Source organism: Papilio xuthus, unplaced genomic scaffold, assembly GCF_000836235.2.
Source record: "Papilio xuthus unplaced genomic scaffold, Pxut_1.1 DF824992.1, whole genome shotgun sequence".
Lineage (NCBI taxonomy): Eukaryota > Metazoa > Arthropoda > Insecta > Lepidoptera > Papilionidae > Papilio > Papilio xuthus.
Window position 1 is genome coordinate 3,751,083 of NW_013533657.1, and position 17,975 is coordinate 3,769,057.

At 34.8% G+C, this 17,975-nt stretch overlaps 1 protein-coding gene across 1 annotated transcript in view; it reads left to right on the forward strand.

Annotated features, from left to right (window-relative positions):
• The window catches only part of LOC106126528 (uncharacterized), a 117,595-nt gene that overhangs the window by 37,542 nt on the left and 62,078 nt on the right, over window positions 1-17,975 (forward strand). The window contains exons 2-3 of the mRNA XM_013324240.1: window positions 2,722-3,037; window positions 4,600-5,855. Of these exons, the coding sequence (XP_013179694.1) occupies window positions 2,722-3,037; window positions 4,600-5,855 (1,572 nt within the window). The remainder of the gene's footprint in view (window positions 1-2,721; window positions 3,038-4,599; window positions 5,856-17,975) is intronic.

Sequence of the window (17,975 nt, forward strand, 5' to 3'; positions counted from 1 at the left end):
TCTAATGATCTACTTTCAACTTTGAATCGAATTTACTGCTTCTCGCTAAGTAGGAAGAAGAAACCCATAGTAAATGCTGTAATTTGTAATTTTTGGTAGTATTAGAGCAGACTAGAAAAATTATTTTTAGAATTTATTGTATTTTCTCAATCTTTTTCAGATTTACAAATTTTACACTTACACGGGCATACACCGTGTAATAATGCAGTATACTACTTTTACACTTACAATTACACGGACGAAGTCGCGGGCAACTGCTAATCTTAATATAAACCAATTATCAGATAATCTTTTAAAGTGGTCACATAAGGACGGCAAAGTAATTTGACACTATGAAAAAGAATTCAAAGTTCTTAGAACTGTCAATCATTCGTTTTTTAAGGAGGTTCTAAAGTTTATTATGGACCTTTTTTATCTGTACTGGTTACGTGAATCTTAAGATGTGTTTTGTTTTATTTGTTTGGATATTCTAGTGTTGCGACTCCGAATGAGTCATACTAATTTATAGTGTTTTGTTTTGCATTTTTGGATAATTCATGCATGGTTTTTTCTTAGTTAGTTTATCTCGTTTTAAAGAAAACAAAATTCACATTATACAATAAATATTTTTTTAAATTAATGCGAATCAAATGCGACATATTTTTTTGAAAGTAGATGATGTCATATAATAAGACACAGAGATGTAAAACCTACGCAATATAATGGTGATATAATGCCTTATATAAAATTAATTATGTAGACACAAGGTTTCTTAAAAGTCCAATGACTTTTTATTCGATTACAGTGTGTAGGCCTCTACAGAAAATTTCGTTTAAGTTACGTTTGATTATTTATATCGCGAAATGTTCGCAAAAAGTATCAGGTTGGGATTATGATGCGGCTTAGTTGTTGTACAAGTACAAAAATGTAGTCTTTTTTAACTTTTATCTATCTGTCTAGTGACTGCCCTGACGAAGTCCCGGGCGACCGCTAGTTCAGGGTATAATAAAAATGTCATAAAAAATTCAAATTAATTGTCTGCCTATCTTCTTCTGTTCTGTTTTAATATTATTACCATATGACCACTCATATGAAGACATCAAAAAATGGCTTGATTCGTGGATTGCCTCAAAAGACGAACACTTCTGGCGTCAAGGTATTCGAGCTCTACCAGAAAGATAGGCAATACTTTGAATGATTCATTTGTAACCATTTTTTAATAATAAAGTTATATTTTTATCGAAAAAAAGCGAGAATTTAGTTGCGCACCTATATATTTTGAGAATTATTAAAGTACTTTAAATGAACAAGCACATTTACCTATCAATAAATCTTTTATTATCTATGGTTAATAAAAAATCGATCGAGTTTACTGCGACATGCAGTCTTATAAAACGGGTCGGCCGTGTAAAATTGAGTTTCTTATGCATCAAGCGAGAGTTGTTTTAATTTTTTTTCCTCGTTGAAGATGTATCAGGCATATCCTGCGGGAGGTTTTGGGCGCGGCGGGACGGCGGGGACGGGGAGGAGCCGCGCGTGCGCATATCTCGGCTATGACGTCACGAAGACCTGTAAAACCTCCGTGAACCCGAGTCAAGGCCTTCAAGGCTTGTATTTATGTACATGTTGTAGTTATATCTGTATTAAATCTCGCGTTTGTTATGTTTCAAAACATCGATTGGGTTTAAATGATGATTTTGTATTGAGTTGGCAATAAACAACGCAAAAACAAACGTATTTCGTTTGTTTTTGCGTTGTTTATAATTGGCCCTGGTTTCAAGTCTACTTCTTAATGTTTTTAGAATTATACAAAACTTTAATATTCATCTTGTTCATTTAGTTCGACTTAGGTTCTTTTATCTTAACCAAAATTCAATGTTCTATTGCTTACATCTAAATATTGTGAACTTCTAATTATCTCGTTGTTCACCGCAAAGTTATAGCTCAAACGAGTTCCATACACTTGTCCTGCGCACATTTACACGTGATAGAGTGTACAGTGCGACTTATTTGTCTGGTCCGATGATGCGAGTTGTTATTGTGGTTAGTTTTTTCAACTTACTAAGATATAGAAAATGACACACAAGGAAACTATTAGAAAAAAGATGTTGTGGTATTTGTTGACGTTGAAAGAGGATTCTAATGGGCTGTTACAATTTAGTTTCGTTGATGCTTACCGGGTCGGATAAGTTTGTCGGACTGCACGAGTGTACGAGGTGGCTAAAGTATTGTAACGGTTGGTAATTCCGAGAAAACATTCCCAACGTCTCAGTCAACAGACGCCACTTCTTAATTCATTTGTTTTGAAATTCTGTTACTATTGTTTTAAAAGTTTACTTTCTTTGTAATTGTCTGATTATTATTCTTTAGGTTAATATCCAGGACTATTGACGAATATATTGTCTTGCCGAATCAATCTGAAGCAATGGTTTCAAAAGACAAAAACATATGAGACAACACCAAGGCATGTTACAAAAAAAAAACTTTTTACAAACTCATCTAACTTAACTATATCGTTTTATATGTTAAATGTTTATCAGACACTTAAATTTAAGAAAATGAGTGTCAGTTGCCAACAAACTGCTACGATGGCTACTTTATTTAAATTGTATCTTGTACAATTTTTTGTTTAATAAATAAATACATATTAAGCCAACACCACACGTTGGAGAGTTGATGATGATGATGATGATCGGATGTAATTGTTAATTCACTTTTGTAACATCTATTTTTTATTTTCAGGTGATGGTATGGGGCACGAGTACGGTTGCAGAAGTGGTATCAGAACCTTTACAAGAGGCCGGTGCAGTGATCGCCGGTTTACCTTCAGGGCCGCTGTCGATACCGCAAGTTGTAACGCTGACGGCACCCTTACCCCCACCATCAGTTCAGTCCGCTCCTCCAGCTGTGCTGCTGTTCCTCGGTGGTTCCAAAGCACCGGTAGACCCAAGGGCGTCCGCTCTCTCGTTAGAAGGCGAAGTCATTGTGGTAGAAAACGAACCACCTCAATGGGACGGCAAGGATTTGGAGACATTTCTAGCATGGGAGAAGATATACGGTAATTAAAATTATCTTACTAATATAAAATTGCGAAAGATTAGATGGATGGATGAATGAATGGATAGAAGTTAGAAGGTATCTCCGGAAGAGCTAAACAGATCTTGATAAAACTGGAACAGATGTAGAGCATTGTCTGGAAGAATACATTGGCTACTAATAAAGTTTTTTTATAATTTCGCGGACGGAGTTGCTGAGGACAGCAAGTTGTTTTTATAAATTCAAATTCACTATATAAATAAATGGCAGAAAATTTGTCAGCGGCAAATTTTGATTTCTGTATTTACAGTCAACTATAAGTTTTGTATTATAAACTTGAATATAGTAAGAATCAATCATGCTACAAACATTTTCTATTTGTGAAAAAAAAACTTCGCACATTCTATGAATAATTTTGATATTAGCATACATCAATTGAATATGCACATGAAAATGTATAATCAACAAACGTAGAGTTGAGAAAACGTTTGACTTTCCTCCTGTCACTGCGACGACTATGTCTTGAATGCAAAGACGTTCAGTATTCCGATAGCGTACGATGTTTGTAGAAAGCGCTTTGGCAATAATGAAACGCGTACGCACGCCATTGTGTCGGTAATCTTTCGCAGAAGCGGTCCGTAGTATGCAAACCGAACGCACCAGCCGTGACTTACATAGGGAATTGGACGATACTAAAGAACTGCTATCAAAGTAATCAAGAAATCTGGTACAACATCTTTATAATGGGTATATATTCCAAAGTCCGAAGTAAAATTTCTTTCAGGAATTTAAAATAGATAGTGTTGGGTAATCGAGTTTTAGCGATACTAACGAACAGCAATTGATTTTAATATAGAAGATATTCCTGAAGTATGTCAAGGCTTACAGTTACAAAATTGAAAACAAGATCTTTTTGGTCTTAATTATATAGTCTTTTCTCTAAGAATTAAATTAGTTTTAGAGTACCAACTAGTTCGACTATTATTGGTATCGCAATACAAGAATACTAATCACTCTTCAACTATCCATATAAGTAGTAACGTTCGTTATCGAAGCTAAAACATTTAATAAACTCTTTGTACGTGTATAGGATTAAGTTTGGTTTAGTACTCGTAGTTTGCCTTATACAGTTCTAGTCTGAACGTAATGTCTCGTGCTTCGTTAGCGGTGCAGGATAGATTTATTGGAATAAATTGTAAAGATGTGATTAATATTTTTAGTTTTTATTGATAAAAATTATTCACTTCCTAAGTAGACAACAGTGTGAATATCACATTAAAATTATAAAATTAAACGTGTTAAAACGTGATTCGGTGCAAATAACTCGATTTAGAATTAATCCACATTATTAAAAAGGTCTTGGTCGTTGCTCTTATGTAACGTGAATTAATACAAGGTGAATAATTTGACATTCGATTTGACCTTTCCAGCGCCCACGCGGCTCCATCTATTGTGCCAATTTATTATTCCACTATGAGATACAGATGAATATATACAATTATTTTCGAAACATATCATTACATGAGTGAAGTTATGACACTATATAATGTGATATAATAATATATAATTTCTCTTTTGTTGCAGCTACAACATTGTTCTCAGCCTTGGAGCTATACGGCAAGCCGCTATTGAGGGCGGCAGTCATCACGCGGGAGGAATATCATTTGCTGTTCTATTATTTGGAATCCGTGTCGGAAGCGAGCGAAGCTCTCACCGAACGTATGCGAAAGTACATCGATTCCGGATTGCTGATAAATGAGAGCCGCAAAGATGATACTGATACGTTAGTAGAGAATGTAGATACATTAGAAGATGATGACACAAAAAGTTTGTTGACCGAACTTATAAATGAAGGAGTTCTTACTAGGAAAGATGTAGACAATTCCTCTGTAATTACAAGTTCAGAATACGCGGCCCAAAGCGATGTGAATCGAAAATTAGACGACACAGATAACTGTTCGAGTGTATCATCTATAGGTGTCAGTCTTCGTAAAATATTTGTAGACATTCCAGTAGATAATAATGATCCCGATGTGGACGGTTCTGTTATGGAGAACGAAAATGAAAGCGTGTCGTTGCGAAACAGCCGCCAGTGCTGCGTAGATCACAGGATATCGGCTGATGCTTCGGAAAACGTGTGGGCCAACGTAAGATGGGATTTTCTCAACCCTTCAGATTATGGATACGATCAAATCCCGAGCGTTAAACGGAGCCGCTCGGAGTCCGCCATCACTCCAACGGCCAACCGAAGGCGAAACGAAGAAATCTACGAGACTCTTCGGGATGACGCTGAATCTTGCGGTAGCATGACGCCATATGAATCTATAGAGGATCTCTACGACTGCATCAAGAACTCGTCGTACATGAGTGCAGCAGCCGTGGAGTCATCGCCCTCCACCGAGAGTCAATCAGAGCCGCAGTATCCGGACTACGACGAGAAGTCGATCGCGACTCGCCAGAGTTCCGCGAGCAGCGACAAGAGCGGCGCCTCGTCCGCCTTTCCATTCTCCAAATGCGGATCCAGTGATTCGACGACGTATACATCGTGTGAATCTACTAGTGGCATCAGCACTTTCGCTCCGAAGTGCAGTGCGGAGATTATCAAGAGTCGCGAGCTGCCGACACCACCAACTGCGGGCGAGGTCAGCGAGAGTGCAATCTTGCTGAAGCAGCTATTTATGGGCGAGCTGGTGGATGTATACAGCGAGTATCTGGCGGCGTACCCACACGCCCGCGCGCTGCTGAGGCGGAAGGCGCGGCGCGATGACCACTTCGCGGCGCTTGCAGATATCCGCAGAGGCGCCGCCAAGTACTCCATAGCCGACTACCTCGAACTACCGGTGAGTCTTTACAATTATAAACTTTCAATAATTATATTTGTGCTTGCATCACATCCTAGTTGGGTAGATATACAATACAACTTTATATATTTAAGTTTCTGACGTAAATGTCGACATCGGCTCCGAAGATTGTTAAAGAAAAATTAACAAGAAACAACATCGAAAGCTCTACGTTGGAATGAACTTACTCAATTATTTATAAAAAGGTTTTTAAATAGATAAAAGCACTTTCATATTGTTAGTTCTAAAGATTCCGTATTCGAGACCGTAGAGCGTGTTAAATATGGTCATTAAGTTTAAACGGCGTAGAGATGAGAACAATACGGTGCCGGGATTGATTTAGATGGAGGGCTCGATGGGTAGATCGCAGTTCGCTGCAATGATACGCGGTCTCGCACGCGCCATGCCGTGCCGCCATTCAATGCTAATGGCCCTCCACGTGCACGGCTCTCTCTCAACTCGCATTGTCTTCCTGAGTTCACGTTTCGAAGCGATCGGAAAATTTTTGTACCCTTATTAACATATCATGAGATCGAATACGGAAATTCGACTTTTGAGACAGCGTTTTTTTTACAAGAGACGCAGTGAATTGCTAAAGTGTTTATATAGCTTAATGTTTTAATGCTCACTTTGTCGATGGCGAAAGACATTATCCGTAGACAGATATCCGGCGTGCTAGTTTCCTACAAGTTACTGCAGTTGCTTTAGTAGGGCGCGCACAGCACAGCTAAACTTCCGCTGTGTACACTTTTTACACACGATCATACGAAATCTCGTACAATTTTATGTCTGTCGGATGTCTGCATATTGAGTATTAAATCTGGCGAATTACTTTGGTTTCGATAAACTATTTTTGTACTCAGGAAACTTACTTTAATTTAAAATAAACTTAAATATTACATTTCTATGGAATCTGAAACTATGAGATTGGAGTTTGAGATCATAATTTTAATATAATCAACATTTTTTAGTCTAAAAATTTTGATTTATGAAAGAAAAAACCTATAATTACTAATTACTACAGTCAGACAGCGTCGGTGGTCGATCGCCCTAAAAGGCGAAAAATGGATTGCGGGGGGTTCGTTTCGCCAAGCTTTGGTAGTCTGTGGTCTCTGCCTACCCCTTTAGTTTACAAGCGTGTGTTGTGTTTATTTTTTTGTCAGTCAAAACCGAATACATAATATAGAAACTGGTAATAAACAGTCTTAACCAATAAAACGGCTTACAGTTAAAATCATTACAATTGTAACAAACTTTATTAAAAAATACTACGAAGATTCCTTCCATTAATCAATTAAATTAGCAAAGAGGTATTAAATAACAAAGTTATGTTAAGCGGTGAATAAATAGAGACAGATACGCTGAGCTTTATGATGCAATCCGGAGTGAACAGGGAACAGGTAGCAAGGGCCTGCCCACGTACGACCCACGCTCTTTCATCGGTCATCATTGTTTATGATTCTTAATACGTAAATGTATCATTGGTCAAGCTTTATAGTATAAACAATTGTACCTACGTCCAAAGCTTACAAATATTACAGAATGGACATGTCTTCATACTGTTTATGAATATTATGTCTACTAGCGTGAAAATCTTATTCGTGTCTGCTGTCTATGTTCGTTTATTTTTTTATTATGCAACATAACTTATTAATAATTTAGTAATATTCATATTTCCAACCTCTTCGTACAAGGAAATTATGGGTAAAAGAAGTGGATTTGGCGCAAAAGGGGTGGCATAGGTAGGGGAAATATCTTCCTTCTAGGCATCCCCTCTTCTATTTATTTAAGATACACTCTTTTACCTTATACTATAAGAAAATAATGTCATGTTTTGTTTGAATGTAATCGTGGAGTTCCACTGTAGTGACAATCGTATTCGTGTTGTCTCTGTATTTCAATGATATAGAATGAGATGGCAATATCTTTTTACAGTAGTGTAAACTCACAGTTAAGGGCTATTCGTCTGTCAACAACACAAGGTGTTGTCAAAGTGTTGATAGTCCATTTGAAATTAAAATTACATCGTGTTTGTGCGACACTATCGCACTGTGTTCGCATACAAATTGCAACTCGCCTTCAAAAGCTTACACAAAATAATCCTACCTCGTCGTTTATATTGAATGATAAATATTTACTACCATCTGCTTGTATTTATTATCCTCTTATTTATTTTTAAAATTTCACAGAACAACTTTAACCTACTAGGGTTTATTTTGTATACGTTGATGAAGACTTTTTATTGAAACTCTGTGTTCAAAATAATTATTTATTAAATACATTCTATTATATATTTAAATTTCATTGACGCAACACTTGTATTAAAACGTATTGTCGTTTCAATTTCCTCAAAGAGAACGAGAGTGATGGCATGAGTTAGATAGTAGAGCGATTAAATTAATGGCTTACATAAAGCTATGATATATTGTTATTAATTCGACCGACGTGAGTTTTAAGATTGATATAACGATTGTATGGATTTAAGTAATTATATGTGAAAGAGAAATAAATCAGTATAAAGTATTGAGGCGGTGCAGCGGCATCCCAGCGCGCTTGGAATGTCCGATCCGGAAGCGATGAGAGGTTATTTTAAAACGACGCGCACTAACGCAATCTGTTTATTTTAATATTTTATTATGCTATATATTTAGTTACTAATGATGTAAGAATGTTATTTAATACGTTATTCTTTAAAATATAATAATAACGATTCAACTATTGTTGAAGTTGTAATATTTTTCTACGATAATCATGTTGATTAGTTATTTCTTCAAATAAAAACCTTATCTAAGAAACAAAAATATATAACATGATTTTTTTTTAAATTTTATTTTATATCATAGATTTAAGACTTTATGTAAAGAAATAAGGATGTAAATAAATAAATTAATTCTAATATGTAAACATCAATATTAAATTTGTACATTAAATACGATGTGAATAATGAATACAAATCTAATCATGATTAGACCTGAAGAACATCAAAAATACCAAAAGTTATTGCGTGGTAAAATTATAAAGAAATTATTTATTTATTTATTTATTAACTCTTAATGCTATCATAATACATAAAAAAATGACAATTAACTAATTTACAAAGCAAGGACGGCCTTATCGCTACAAGCGATCTCTTCCAGGCAACAAAGTGGGACAGGAGAGAATAACATAGATAGAGGGGTATATAACATATAAATATCAGTATAAGACAGGAATAAATAAATAAGAGCAAGAATTAATTATTATATAATATTTATGCAACATACATATATAATATACATGAGTACACGAACCTATGAATAGAAATATATAAATTCTAGGAAAAGCAAAAAATAATCTTAGCTAAAGGCTTTATTTAGAAGATGGCGATGGAACTGTGATTTGAAGGAAGACAGGGACTTTGACTCACGAACAAAGGGGACTGAAAATTAACTGTTATAACAATTTTAACTACATTCATATTAGTTGTAGCTACTCGTACAATCGTTGTTATTAATATAAAGATCATAGGAATGAGATCAAAATTTCTAGTTCAAAGTCTCTATAAAAATTTGCAAGCTTTGTGATCTCGACGATTTAAAGAACCGTTTCCGTGAGGTAAATACTCGAAAGAATGTTGCGGCGTCTACGCGCTCCTTCGAAGCCTTTTCGTTTATGTATTCCCGCCACGACCTCTATCTTGCGATGTCCACACTAAAAGCCCACAATAAAATCCGCTTTATGATGTCTTTAATCAATTTATAGCAAGTATTTCGATTTTTTTTTAGTAAGATTTCCAAAAACAGAAATTATTTTTAATTTCCAAAATTAAGATAAAAATGTTTTGCCTTTAAGTACTTTGTAATTTATATGAGACAATTTATAATTGATAATTTGAAAACATTAAAATACTTTGGGGTGACCCAAATTGATTATTGTTTTTATATGCAGTATTTTTTTTTTATCTTTTGAATTTTTTTAAATTGGTATTTAAAAGCGAAATGATTTCTTTAACATTCAACCGATATTGTTAATGTGTTAATCGTCTTTAAACAACTCGTTAAACAAATCGAAAGCTTTTTTTAATGAGATCGCATTTATACAATACGAAAGTGTGGGATAAATTTATAATAAGTGTTTTTTGTGAAGTGGACTAAAGCAATAATCAATATTGTTGAAAAATATTTTTATTTTTCTTAATAGTGAATTGATCAGGCTACGACCGAATTTAGATGCGTAGGCAGATTATGGATTTCCTTTTCGGTACTGCCACATATAAGCTGACTCAGTCTTTTGTCATATTGTGTCAAAACATAAAAAAACTTAGAGATTCTTTTTACATTTTAGCTTAAACATACGTCAACCTTTATATCGTACGCTGATATTAGAAATTATCAACCATAATTATTGGCTTCGGAAATGCGATTATGAGAAATAAATTACAAAGTACTTATAACAGAACCAGTTTTGTTGGGTTAAAGATACACTTTTCTAGCCACGTTGATGTAAATAATAAAACGGCGGCCAAAGGGTTAAAACAGTGTCTAACAGTATTTGGATACAGATTATGTTTTTAGCTTCTTATTTTTAGTGATACTACATGAATTAATTTTTTTCTTTCTAAATATCTACGCATAATTTAATATTACCGTTATATAAAAGCTTTCTTCATTTATCAGTTTAATATGAGCTTAATTAAAAAGTTCTAGATCGCACTGATTAAACTAATTAGAATTTATCTAGCTCAATACAGGTCAAATCTTTTACGTTATGGTCATTCAAGTGAATTTATTTCACTACTGAAGTAATCTTGGTATCAACAAGCTTTTTATTAGCATTCTCCAACAGTCTTATGTCCACTTGCCTCGCGACATTTCCATGTACGGATTTGCGTTCAGATGTGACTGAATAAATATGTTAATCTCACGGACTAACCCAACATGTTTAATAGCTGTCTAGTTATACTGGTAACCCTTTCAACATAGGGCCACTTTATTTAGCAGGATGTTGTGACATTTATTATTACTTAAAGATTTTAATAAACATTTTTTTTACTAAAAAGCCTGTGTCTAAGTATAGTTTATTAAAATAATACTTTTGACGCTATGTTTGCATTTTCCTAACTAATTTGTTGATAAAAATTGCCGGATTTTCTCTTTAAAATTAGTATTTTTAGTGTTCCATGTTATTTTAATTTACATTAGCGGCCCGTGATTCCGTCCGCGCAGAATTGAAGAAAAACTTAATAAGTAGCCTATGTGTTCTCCCCAACTACGTTCTACGTGTGTGTCAAATTTCATGGAGATCCGTCCAGCCGTTCTGGAGATATATTCAAACAAACATCCATCCATCTAAACTTTTCCATTTATAATATTAGTAAAATGTACTAAAATGTATATCGTTATCCATTCGCTGTGTTTTCTTCGATTGTCACAAATTACACTTGAACATCAGTGACTTACTGTACCATAAAGGACTATTTACTTATTAATCTCATGCTTTGATCTAAAATTACTATAAACATATAGATGTGGGTTGCGATTGCCGCCATTTTCTTAGCATCAGTGACAGCGACGCACGCTTAAGTAGGAATGTTACCAGTATAGAAAAATGAGGGTAAGCTACTGTTCTTTAAATATCATCTCTCAAAATCTCTGCTCCGTGGAAAGAAAGGAGCTATTTTAGGCATTTTTACCACCACGTTTAAACCTTAAAACGCATTTTTTATTCATAACAACATTATTAGTTAACGCTTTTGGCAAGAAATAGTATTAAATAACAAATTAATAGAAGTTATAACATATATATCTTATACATATTCCTTAAGAGCCAAAAACAGTTTTTCAGCTTCTCTATTTTTAAATTTATTGACGGCATTGGTCACTAATCTAAAGTGACGCTTATTACACTCCTTTGCTCTTTATGCCCTAAAAAGATTCCTTCCTGCCCACCTTCTTAGCTACGACACAGTATACTCCTCTGTACATCTCTGTAAGTCACCATATCTAAATTCACTCCCTTCTTATGCATATCTTTTTCAAATAATCCATCCATACTTTCTTCGGTCTTCTTCTACCTTTGTAGCTGTCAACTTTCAATTGTATTACTTCCTATTGAGAGGCAGTCTGTAAAATACAAATGTGTATATAAAAATTTAAAGCATTCATTTGTATGTCACAAAATTGTAATTAATTTAATATTCTACGATGATATTATTTTTTTGGAGTTAGTATATTACGTATCCACAACGCGTGCATCCTCTATAGCTAGTTTTATTTAATGAAATGATTCTTTGTTTTTTATTACATTTAAATAGTTGAATTTCGTCTGTCTGTCCGGTCATTAGTCAATCAAATTGCTGTTAGCTTTGTCAGGTTCTAAGAAAACTTGTGTTTGACTTTAAAAAAAAGGTTAATTTAAATTTAATAGAATTTGTACCGTAAAAAATGTGTTTGTCTCAAATGTTTTTAGCTGTATTTAAAGTTAAAAAGATAATTTGTAGATTTTAAATATTAAAAATCTGTCGAAAATATTTGCTGAATCTTGTCTCCTTATCACGTAGTTTCTTCGCCTTTCCTTTCAACATTTAGAAACATGTGAATGTCTTTAAATTCTGATCACAACATCCTCTTACAAGCGGGAGCCACACTTTTTCCTTATCATGCTATTTCTTATGTGTTACTTGTTGAATAATAATTTAGTCTGTGTCCGTGTTCATTCGAAAACCTCTCGATTAATCCACTTATTCTTGTGACAGTCGTTTGTTTTCATAAATTCGTACTATACTCTTTCTATCCGAAAAAGGTGCTTATAGAAACTCGTTGCAGCTTAAAAGATTGTCTTATCTTTTTATGGTAAAAGGCCTAAACATTATTTCGCTAGTGAATGCTGCCCATAAACAATATTGTGAAGTTAAAATGGTGCAGATGCGTTGCCAACCTTTAATAGACAGAAAAGGGACATACAGAAAAATGGACTTCCGATATCCATGACTCTAACAACGTAATTAATTCCGAATTTAATTAACTTCGTAAGAAATTGAAATGTACTCGTTCAGTAATACTTTACGAATCGCATAAGATAATAAAGTTATAAAATTTTAATGTATTTTAATGAATGTTAAGTACAAATATCGAGTACGTTAGTGCGTGTGTGAATTGTCCCTCCCACCCCTTCCCCGCAGTTCTGCTTTCTACGCGCGATTTCACTGCGCAGGCGCCGCATCGCTTTTTACGCCGTCACACGCGATTTTTCACGAATACCCACTGGTTTAGTACATGTTACGTGATTGAGATACTCTTACGATATTTCTATTTGTACTACACTAAGAAGACTTTAAAACAAAGACATTTATATTCCATGCTTCCACTACAACAACATAAATAGATATCTTCGTTTCTTATTGTTGATTTGAATGCAATAAAACAGAAGACAGTTTACTTACACAATTCAATGTAACGACAACAATATTGAATTTAGCACAATTATTAAATGGTAATTTGCTATCTTGTATTACAAACAATTTGTGCAATTTACATCGCTAACAATACTAATAGTAACTTAATAATATATCGTGGCAAAATTTTGATAATTTATGTGTTAATAATGAAAAAAGCTTATGTACTTATCTCTATAAGTAAATAAAAACTTTATTGTAACTCCTTATTACACAAATATGTGGGATCCTTGGCTGCTAAACTTCGCCCCTATTTTACATTACGTGCCGAAAGAAAAAAAACAATTAATAATATTATGCATTCTTTATAATTTCGAGTGGTATCATTATTATTGGAACACGTGCAGCCTTTCCGGGTTTCATCAATGAAACTCATTGAATAGTCTAGCATATAACATAGCCACAGAATGGAAAGAGAATTCCAATGCGCGTATTCTAAATGATTCATGCATCAGTACAATACTAGGACCCCTACTCAGTAGTCGTAATACAAGATAAGGTTATAAATCGAGCGGTGCTGGTACAATAGGATTCTTTGGGTGTTTCAGCGCCTGCCGTGTCGAAGCCTCGACTCCGAGCTTTCTTAGCGATGACTCATGTTTGACTCACTCAAAACTTAAATGTTCCGGATCTAATTTATAAAAAAAACTTAGTCTATGGTTTGTCGTTTTACTATGACGCATGTAAAATGATGTGAATATTACGGTAAGCTTTATTCTCTGTATTCAAGGTAATATCTATTTCAACTATAGTAGATGTATGAAGGTCTCGGAAACAGGTTGCGAGCGACTCAGTCACGTTAAGATAGTCGTCAGATTGCGTCGTTATTGTGAATGGCAAACCATCACGGCCACGCATTGTCAATCTGATTCTTCGCTCTAGTCTATTTACTTGCACTCCTGTTCTACACACCGTATAATATCATTCTCATTAAACTTCCCACACCCAAATTGCATTACACCGCTGTTTTTAAGCATGAACAACGGAAGTTGGTTTTGTGTTCTGATTATTGTCGGCTGTATTCTGTCCAACATCCGTTCTATTGTAAGTGCTTAATCCCAATGTAAAGCAGTTTCATTGCACAAAAATGGAATAATAATAAGAGAGAAAACTTTTAGGTTATTTGTAGGACACGAAACAACCTGCAAAAATATTCACACGTAGCACGTGCGTTGGCCTTTAGTAAAAAGTTGTTTGAAAAAAAAATACGGTTCTCTTCAAACAATCGCAAGTTTTTAAGTACACATCGGAACCATCAAAGTAGAGCCATGAATACACGAAATGAAGGACAACGGCACACGTGTCCGCAAACATTTTGGGTCATATACAAACAAACGTAAGGTCCGAATATTGTCTTATTGGTCCTTCGTTGCTTACAAACTCCGGTTGAAATACGATTCCAGACAATCTTTATCGGAACGCACATTTAAAACATCGGGTATTCGAAGGTATTTTAACCAGGAATCGTGTGGGCGTTGATGCGTCAATGACCCGCGAAACTTGCGGATCCGCATTCAGGTAACAACTGATTATACCGAAGCTAAATTTTTAAGCGACTTAACCAGCACTATACTATTAAACTGTTTGTGCAATCTTGAATCAAAATCAAACTTGAATTTAATTCCATAAAAATTATCAGATTATGTTTGTTAGTATTTATAGTTCTGATCTGCATCAATAGGATAATGTTGCTGGCGATGGTAAGAAGGTATAAGTGGGTTATAATTTAACCATAATTGTTTTTCTTTGGAAGACATGTCATTTACAACTAGTTTCGTGACCTCGCTCACGCATTCCCGCGCTTGCACCTAACAGTACTTTCCCGTTGACTTAATGCCGACTTTGGACGGAACCTGATCTTAGGCAAGTGTACATTATAGCGCTGAGATGGCGATCGACTGTTGCAATTTAATTATATTTCGAGTATGCGAAGCAAAGCGGGTGCTGCGTAGATCGGATCGTACCTACCGGCCGAACCCGTAGCCCCCGGCGGGCGACGGGCTCGCTGCGTGCCGCGCATTCCAGTCGAGTGGCTCCGACGCAGCACGAAGTTCCCCGAACGCGGTACTATCCGCACCCGACTTCACACTGGTGCGTGCGCGAGCGCAGCACGAACGTCTCCGTTTCTGACGATTGTCTATTTTAATCTGTCAACAAACTTGATCGCGTTGCGTTGTAGACGGCCAAACTTTCGAGTGATTATAACAAATAACAACTGGTTTTTGTGTAGTGTGAAATATAAGGAGAACTAGGATTTTAATTAAGTTAAGACTAAGTGTTCAGAACAGTGTGTTTTTTGTTTTGGATTGCGTGCAACGCTCGCGGAGAGCCGCGGAGCCGCGTCCGTGTGTGTGACTGTTTTTACTGCCGACGTGAATTAAAACCTTGACGTAATTAACAAACGAATCTCATATGGATTTGGTGATGTCCCTGATTTCACGGTAACTAATAAAACTACATCTTTATTGTAATAATTTGTCGTTACTCTGCGGGTGGTGAGCCGGGCGGCCTCGATTGTCCACGTCTTGCATGCGCCGTTAACTTGCGATTCTTTTTTTATTTATTGTTATTTGAAAATGTTTGTATGGATGTACTTAAAGAACTTGAAACCGTGTTATTAAGAAAGCTAGCGAAAAGAGCACACCTCGATTTGGTTTGAAGTTTTGCGGGCCTTGAAGGTATTTAGGTAGTAAATACAGTTATATGTTATAACAATTATAAAAATTTATGAACAATATTGAATTAAAACCCGATTGGTAACTTAAGCCTTAAGTAGAGTTTCATAAATGACGCAAAAAGTAGTTGTTATTGTAGGGACGCGTATTGCTCATAGGTTAATCGACCAAGAACTCAAGGTTCGATTCCGAGATACCGTTTTGACGTTTTTGCGTACAAAATGCCACTTTTGTCATCGGCGACAATTCTCTTACCATCCATATTAAAATTTTAGCGTGTAAATTGGTTTTTATGTACCGAATTATAGTTTGCGTACCTATTTTTTAAGGCATTTAGAATATTTACGAATCAACTTTTTTAAAAGTTATAAAAGTGGCGTCTACAAACCTCATTTTTTAAAGTCATAAGACAGGTTTCTATCAGTAAAACGTCAAAATGTAATAAAAAATGCGGCTTTTATTCTATCGCATGGAGCTCGTTTGAAAAAAAACCGGTAAGAATTTAAAGGTAAAAGGTTATCCGCAAATACCAATATTTCGACAGGCCATTGCAGATAATTAATAGTCGAATCAATGAGTACATGCCAGCTTTTTAAAATAGAGACGAACTATCGAATAGACACGTCGATACGTGTTGCAAGACGAAGATGAAAGGAAATGTTACTTGAAATTTGCGTATTGCAAAAATTCTCTATACATTTTGCTCTGTCTTATACAAAGAAGTAGAGCCCAATAACATGTCAATCACAAAGACCCGAATGATATTTATATCACGTTAAAATACATGTCGAAAATTGTAAATTAAAAATAATATTAAAACATCAAAAATGCCACTTAATCGACAACTTTGATTCTTTTTTTGTTATCAACATTCAAGTAAACGTTCATATTTTTAAGTTTTGACGTTAATAAAAGCAGAGATGTTATTTTAAAATGTAGTTTTTTTAAAGGTGAATATGGATATTGCAACTTTTTATTATTTTACTACACGCATATAAATATATCTAAACAAAAAATATTCTAATTTCTATATTGAATTTGACAAAATGAGAAAATTATCATAAAATATATACAAAAATGTATATTAATTACTAATATCAATAATCTTACATACACTGTTCAAACAAATCAATTTGTTATATTAAAATAATTGAGTTGTTTATCCTCTAGGTGTGTGTAAACATCCGCGAAGGCGACCGGCGACGTCTAGGCCCGTGATACTTTCATCTCCCGGTTTTCTTTGCATCCGGCGACGGATGATCACATTACAACCTCATTGCCGTTTCGAGAGAAATTAACTAGTACATTTCCCTTTCTATGATAGTTGAAAGATATACAAATATAATAGAATTGGTTCCATAGTAAATATAAAATGTACATCGAGTCCTAGAGACCGCGCTTTTCTCGCTTATAGTAGTTTCTCTCTAACACGAGTTTCTCGCTTATAGCGGTTAGACAATGACTCTATCTTAAAGAGGTTTCTCGTTTAAGCATCTTTTGAACTGGTTCTTTTAAAATCATTCCTATTTTTTTTTCTATTAATTATTATAATTTTGATATAAAACATCCCATTGTTTTTAAAACGTTATGTTAATTATATTGAATTTAATTTTTGACCTTCAAATCATACCTTATATTTGTAATATTCAATCTCTTTTGTGAAAAATAATAAAAAAAAAAGAATTAAAAAAAGAAATAGAATTTAAAAACTGATCATTGTTGAGAAAATCATAACTTCATTATGAGATAAAACGATTCAAAAGAAATATGTTATTAAACGACATTTGTTTTTATTTTAACGACATATTTTACTGCGGAATTTATGTATATGAGATGCATATGGACATTGAAGTACAGATTATCGTGTTAGCCTTTTTATCGGAAGCGCATGAATGAAAGTATGGATAGTGTTGTAAATACAATAGGATTCGTCTTGTTGGACCAGTGGACCAGTAGAGCGGTGTTGAAGGGCAAGGTGGGGCGACTGCCCAGGGCGCCGTTTATAAGGGGACA